The sequence below is a fragment of the Microtus ochrogaster genome, chromosome 10 (genome assembly GCF_000317375.1).
Source record: "Microtus ochrogaster isolate Prairie Vole_2 chromosome 10, MicOch1.0, whole genome shotgun sequence".
In the NCBI taxonomy this organism is placed as follows: domain Eukaryota; kingdom Metazoa; phylum Chordata; class Mammalia; order Rodentia; family Cricetidae; genus Microtus; species Microtus ochrogaster.
The window spans coordinates 83,618,200-83,625,640 of NC_022016.1; the positions used below are offsets into that span (position 1 = coordinate 83,618,200).

At 46.5% G+C, this 7,441-nt stretch overlaps 1 protein-coding gene across 2 annotated transcripts in view; it reads left to right on the plus strand.

Moving 5' to 3' along the window:
• Nucleotides 1-6,855, plus strand: part of Ube4b (ubiquitination factor E4B) — a 103,299-nt gene extending 96,444 nt beyond the window's left edge. The window contains exons 27-29 of one of the 2 annotated variants that reach the window (XM_026782239.1): nucleotides 3,871-4,045; nucleotides 4,947-5,093; nucleotides 5,545-6,855. In XM_026782239.1, the coding sequence (XP_026638040.1) occupies nucleotides 3,871-4,045; nucleotides 4,947-5,093; nucleotides 5,545-5,606 (384 nt within the window). In that variant the 3' untranslated portion in view covers nucleotides 5,607-6,855. The remainder of the gene's footprint in view (nucleotides 1-3,870; nucleotides 4,046-4,946; nucleotides 5,094-5,544) is intronic. The other variant, XM_005353692.2, reaches the window with a different exon arrangement.
• The last annotated feature ends 586 nt before the right edge of the window (nucleotides 6,856-7,441 follow it).

Genomic DNA, 7,441 nt, shown 5'->3' on the forward strand with positions numbered 1-7,441 from the left:
CTTGAGTTTTCCCCACTTCAAATGCAGGAAAAAGTGGGACTTTTGATATTTCTCAGGAAATGCAGGTCTTCCCAGGTACTCTGCCTGAGAGCTGCCATGCCTCCTGCTGTTCACATCACTCCCTATCCTTCATGAAGAGAGACTGGGGGTCAGGTCAGCCACTGGTACAGAACATACTGTTCTCCACACCTTCCCTCTGTGATGTCACAGTCGAAACAAAAGGGGCTCCCCTGGTAGCACAGCCTTGTAGTCCAGATACCCAAGAGGCCTGAAGTAGGACAGTCACAAGTTCAGGGCTAACCTGGACTTACTGAGATCATTCTGAAAATAACCCTGAGCTGGGAATGTAGTTCAGTGATAGAGCACCTGGATGTGCAAAGTCCAGGGCTCAGTCCTCAGTCCAGCCACAGAGCTCTTAAAAAGGAAAACCAAGGCCTCCTTCCTTCCTTGGTCTCTGGTCCTGCTTCTACTTTTTCCCAGGTCTTTTGAGATAAGGTCTCCTCTTGGCTAGGCTGGCCTTGAACTCCTGATCTCACACTCCTGCCCCTCAGGAACTTTGATGTGTGCCATCATGCACACAGATGACCATGACATTTGGGACATCTTCAGCATAGTAGTGGCTCCTATTAACTGTGTACCACTTCTGACCACCTCTCATGTTTACATTCATTTGGTAATCATAGAATTCAATGACTCAGTTTCTACTAAATTCTTTGTTTTAAAATAAGGAAAGTGGGCCGGGCGATGGTGGCGCACACCTTTAATCCCAGCACTCGGGAGGCAGAGGCAGGCGGATCTCTGTGAGTTCGAGACCAGCCTGGTCTACAAGAGCTAGTTCCAGGACAGGCTCCAAAACCACAGAGAAACCCTGTCTCGAAAAACCAAAAAAATAATAATAATAATAATAAGAAAAGTGGGGCACAGAGGAGCACATAGTGTGGTGTAGAGGGCAGATCTGTGGCAGCGGTCTAGCCTGTGCCGTAGTGTGGTGTAGAGGGCAGATCTGTGGCAGCGGTCTAGCCTGTGCCGTAGTGTGGTGTAGAGGGCAGATCTGTGGCAGAGGTCTAGCCTGTACCCAGATTCTTCTCCCTTCTGCCTAAAGGCCAAGTAGCTGTGGTGTTGGTTCCAAGTCTCTATCTTCACACACATAACATATTCCAGTCTGACTCATGCAGTGTTATCCATCCTTACACAATCTAACAGTCTCCCTGTATCTAACCCAAAGGAGTAAGTGAAAACAGAAGAACTGTATATGCTTCCATCTTCTTAAAATTTTTGAAACAGGCTGGCCTCGAACCCACGGTCCTCCAGTGTCACCCTCCTGAGTACTGCAGTCACAGGTGTGTGCTACCACACACTGCCTCAATGCTTTTTGATGTTTCTCTTATTATTTGGAGACATGGTCTCTCTCTGTAGCTGGCTGCTTCTCCATTGCTGGAATTGTGGGTGTGGTGAGTGAGGGTAGGGTGGATATGCAGAGCAAGCGAGCTATGTAGTTATTTAGAAATGGAAGTCTTTGAAATGTGGCACTGAGGAGGCAGGGTAGGTAGATGGGGAGGGGTCCAGTGGTGCAGCAGAACGCAGCTGTGAGATGAGTCTGTATGGAGGTGTCAGTGTGGATCCTGCTCAGAAATTCACAGGGCATCTGCCTGGTGGCTGACTCTTCTCCCTTTCCTCTTCCCAGAATTCTCCTAGTCTGGTCACCCCACCTATATTTCCTGCCTGGCTACTGGCCAATCAGCATTTTATTAAGCTAATATGGGTGACAAATCTTTACAGTGTGCAAGAGCATCATCCCACAGCGCCAGAGCTCTCATTTCCTGTAGAAATAAGAGCAGAACCTCTTTACCTAAGTAACATATCTTTTGACTTAAATGTTGAAGTCAGGATATTTCAAAGTATATAGGTTGGTTTAATCTAGCAGTTTTTATCATTAAATTTCTCTAAGTAGTTATTTGGTTATTAACAGTCAAAATAACTAAAGCAAACACAATAATATACGTAATCCAGACTCTGTTTTCCATCTTTGTGTCGCTTATTGTATTTATTCATTACTCTAGTCCCTAAAATGGTCTTTAATTTTTGTTTTGTTTTGTTGTTTTTTATGTTGTTTTGAGACGGGGTTTCTCTGTGTAACAATCATGGAACTCGTTCTGTAGCCCAGGCTGGCCTCTAACTGAGATCCGCCTGCCTCTGCTTCCGGAGTGCTGGGATTAAAGGTGTTCGCCACTACCGCCTGGCTCTTTATTGTTATTTTAAGTCGTTTTTAACCTGTGACTGTTTCTACCCTTTTTCTTCTCTTTCACAAACCTACACAGATTTTTTTTTAACACACTGCGACCTGTTCAGAAGGCTTTTTGTCTCAATGTGTCCTTAGTGTATGTTTCTAACCCTTTTTTTCCATATGAGCAAAAACCCTAAATCGGCCCTGTCTTGTGCAACATGGCTCACGGCTTTCTCTGTCCTCTAGCATCTTTCTTTCCCAGCGGCTAGCTCCTGTCTCTCTCTTACTCTGCCCTTATTCCTCTCTGTAAATGGAGGTTTTTCTGTCCTGTCCACCTGTTAGCCATTCTGAGGCTTAATACATACTATAATTATTTGGTCAATGGCGTAAGCCTTTTACTGACTAACTCTAACTATAAATTAACCTATTTCTAATAGCTTATATTTTGCCATGAGGCTTGTGATTTGTTGGTAATGTTCAGACCTGATCCTGTGGTGGCTACATGGCATCTCCCTGGCTCCCCACCTTTTCTCTCTATCTAGCTTGGCTTTACCTGTCCATTAGCTGAAGCAGCTTTATTCATCAGCTGACGGAAGCAGCACATACACAGAAGGACCTCCCACATCACCTCTCTGTATATTCAGTTTGGCTGTCCCGCCTAGTCTTACTCCGCCTGGCTATAGGCCAGATCAGCTTTATTACCAACCAATGAGAGCATACATACTCAGTGTACAAAATATTATCCCACAGCATTGGAGTGGTCCAGTGCTGTAGAATATCTGACGTTAAATAGCGTTGGGTTCAGGGATGGGTGTGTTCTCTCATGCTTGGTGACTGGTTATTCTGGGGTTTTGTTGTTGTTTGTTACTGTGATCTTTTGAGATAGGGCCTCACCATTTAGCCTCGGCTGGCCTTAGACGTCCTTCCATCCTCCTATTCCAGCCCCTTGACTGGCATGAAGGAGTATGCATGTGATGGCCACTGTGCCAGGCATAAGCGAGCCTAGAGAATCGACGGTGACTAGAGCAAAGCAAGCCCTAAGTGTCGCCGTGATCAGGCAGTGGTGTGTATTTGATTTTTATCTGTGCTCACCTTTATGTGAGAAAATTGGAATTTACCTGGTTTCATGGGCTTCTAGGGTACAGCGCTCCACAAAAATTGAAATAAACTAGGTTTCTTTTTCTTTTTAGTAGCTTAATTTTAAAATAAATGCTTACTAGCTCCCATAGTATAAAAATTCACATTTTTCTGGGTCCAGTAGCCTTTTCCATAGATGACTGCAGTCAGTTGGCTCATGTCATTCTCTGTCTGCATTCGTGACTATATTCATTATTGTCTGTGTACATGGCACAATCTGTTGGGAAACTGGAATATAGAATTTATAGTTGTAATTTTTAGGAGCAAAAGATCAAATGCATTGCACTTGGATTTTTTTTTTTTCAAGACAGGGTTTCTCAGTAGCTTTGGAGCCTGTCCTGGAACTAGGTCTTATAGACCAGGCTGGCCTCGAACTCATAGATATCCGCCTGCTTCTGCCTCCCGAGTGCTGGGATTAAAGGCGTGCGCCACCACCACCACCCAGTGCACTTAGACATTTTCTAAAGATTTTCTTCCATTCTCATCTCACGGCCTTTCCTCATCTGCAGCGATCCTACAGCAAAGAGCTGTTTGAAGAAGTCATTTCAAAGATGCGGAAGGCAGGAATCAAATCCAACATTGCAATAGAGAAGTTTAAGCTTCTTGCTGAGAAAGTGGAGGAAATAGTGGCCAAGAATGCACGGGCAGAAATTGACTACAGCGACGCGCCGGATGAGTTTAGAGGCAAGTTATTGCTCATGTCCATGTCTGTGGTGTAATGGGAAGTGTGTGGCATCGAGAGGGCTGTCTTTGTCACTGTTCTACTGCCTTGAAAGGTCATTGTGACCGAGACAGGGTTTTTCTGTGTAGCCTTGGCTGTTGTAAAACTCATTCTGTAGACCAGACTAGCCTCAAACTCATAGACATCCTCCTACCTCTGCCTCCTGAGTGCTGGGATTAAAGGCCTTCGCCACCACTGCCTGGCCCCAAGGCAACTCTTATAAAAGAAGGAATTTCATTAGGGGCTTATTTGCAGTTTCAGGGGGTTAGTCTATGACTAATATTGCAGGAAGCGTGGTGGCAGGCAGGTGGGCAGGCATGGGGCTGAGAGCTGACATCATGACGCACATGATCCCACTTCCAGTGACACACATCCTCCATCAAGGCCACGCCCTCTTAATCCTTTCCAAACGGTTCTACTAACTGGGAATGAAACCTTCGGATATATGAGCCTCTGGGGACCATTCTCATCAAAGCCACTACAGAGGCACTATCTGTGTTTTTTGATTGTTTGGTGGCATGCTATAGGTGTTTTTTGAGAGTTGTCTAAATTATGTATACAAATTTTGACTCACAGTGTAGACTAAAGGATGAATGTCCTTAGTGTGATTTCACCAGATACCCATGAGGACTTTAAAGACGGCTCTACCTTCCTAAAGGGAGGAGTCTGGTTTTCAGGCAAAGGGTCCTGTCCCAGGGGCCTGTTTCCCGGCTGTCCATCCTTGCTATTTTCTCCTCCTGGATGCAGGGACCCGAGGGTCTGTACGCAGCTCTCCCTCTGGCTGTGTCTCTTACTGGTCGGACAGTGTGCTTCTTCAGTCGTAGCTTCCACCATTGGGTTAGTGTGCTATGCTTGTCTCTGCAGACCCTCTGATGGACACCCTGATGACCGACCCTGTGAGACTGCCCTCTGGCACCATAATGGACCGCTCCATCATCTTGCGGCATCTTCTGAACTCCCCCACTGACCCCTTCAACCGCCAGATGCTGACTGAGAGCATGCTGGAACCAGGTAGGAGGCTCAGCCTGCCTTGCAGTGCTGATGCTCATGCCCTGGGACCTGTAATCCCAACTAATGGGAGGATGAGGCAGAAGGGTGGCCTGTTCAAGACCAGCCTAGACCATTTAGTTGAGCCACTGCCTCAAATAAATAAAAAAGGCAAGTTGTCTAAATCTCTACCCACAGAACCCTTGCCTAGTGTGTACACACCCCCAAATTCAGTCCCCAGCACCAACGTCAAAAACAGAGACACCGCATGCAGAAAGTACCCAGGTGAAGCTCTTTATGGAAAAGCCAGAACGCACTCGGCCTGCTTTTTCTGTAAATGCCCCCCTCTCTGTGGCTGCTTCTGCCAGGGACTTCAGCACGCAGAGGGAATGAGTGGCCTCTTTCCTCTTAGACAGAGCTACAACTGCCGAGCCTGTTCGTCTAGGCCATTAATCCCCCGTCTTTTCTCCCTCAGTGCCAGAGCTGAAGGAGCAGATTCAAGCCTGGATGAGAGAGAAGCAGAGCAGTGACCACTAAGCCGTCCCCATCGCACTTCTCTGCTGGAAACAGCCACGCCAGCCAGCCAGGCCGAAGCAGCATCCACCTCAAAGCCGCTGCTCAACCCTGCAGCCAGATGTGGCCAGATCCTGAGAGCCCACCCCGAGTGACCAAACAGTGGAGATCTGAGAGACATGATGAGAAGAGGAGCCCGATTCCTGTACATATATTTAAGTGACAAACTGTCAAAAGCTTGAGGGACAAGTTTTACGATTGCCTGTGTAGTAAAGCGCGTCCCTCGCCTGTCACACCTGGGGCTGTGGCAACGGAAGTCTTTAGTGATGGCGAGCGGGTCTGGGCAGCATCCCCCTGAGCTTTCGTTTTGTTTTGTTTTTTCGATGTGACTAGAGAACTCGGACATTTTGCTGCTAAAGAATCTCCCCCTTCCTCACCCTCCTTGCGCTGTGGGTTTTTTAAAGAGAAACAAAACCAGACTCCTTTCCCGGCCTCCAAACACGTATTCTGTGAGATACCTGTGCCTGCGACAAAGTGTTAATCTTGGGATCGTATTTTTATATCATATTCACATACTTGTTTTTTTAATTGGTGTTAGATGACATGATTAATAAAAAAGGCAAGATATTTTCAGAATTTGAATTTGTTTTTTTTCCCTTTTGAAATAGGCCCTTTACATTTTTTTATTATAAACAAAATGAAGAGAGCCCTGTTGCCCTGGCCTTTCTACCAAGCCCTCGAGTAAGATTCTGAGGAACAGGTGCAGCATCGGGATGGCTGAAGTGGATCAGGACTCGTGTGACTTGTGGGGTTTGGGGAGGTGAGGGTTGTGTTTTGGTTTTTGTTTTTTTAATCCAATGTGACAATTCCAAGCCTATTGCCATTATCCTCTGGGAATCAATAGATTCCTCAACCCTGGGTTTATTTGTATGCTGTGTCCTTTTGGTGTTTGGCCTTACCAAAGCAAAAAAAAAAAAAAAAAGGTAGAAGAAATGTGAAAATCTGTCTGCTTGTTTCCATACCCGGACAAACGCCACCACGCTGGCACACGCGAGCAGAAACCCTTTGTATTACCGCTCCCTACGCAACATACTTGAATTCTTGAACTTCCTGTGGGGTAAAAAAAGGATTTGAAACCATAAAGTGTTCTAAGAAAATGAAATCTTCAGAAGCATATTTTCTTTTCTTCCCCTTCTCCTCTTCTCCACAGACAATGTGCTCTGTTCAGTTCCCAACACAAACTCCAATAAAGACTGATGCCCATTCGGAAGGACTCCTCTGTGCGTAGTCTTTTTGTGGAAGAGAAATGGGCGGGGACCGGCCTGGCATAGAGTGGCTCACACCTCTAGTCCCAGGGCTTCCAAGGAAGAGGCGGGAAGATCTCTGAATTTGAGACCACCCTGATCTACATACAGAGTTCCAGGCTATCCTATGCTATATCATGAAGTGCTATATTTAAAATAAATAGATAAGTAAATAACTGGACAGTGGTGGCGCACGCCTTTAATGCCAGCTCTCAGGAGGCAGAGATGGGTAGATGTCTATGAGGTCTATGTCTGAGGTCAGCCTGGTCTACAGAGTGAGTTTTCAGCAGGTACAGGAGCATTTGTGGCTCTCACAGTGGGCGCCTGGTCTAGTTCCCAGCATCTACAGCTCACAGCTGCCTGGAACTCCCGTTTCAGGGACCCATGGGCACTGGGCACACACATGATGCTCCACACACACACGTACACACATATGCAATCAAAGCATTTACACACATAAGAATAAAGGGACGAGCCGGGCGATGGTGGCGCATGCCTTTAATCCCAGCACTCGGGAGGCAGAGGCAGGCGGATCTCTGTGAGTTCGAGACCAGC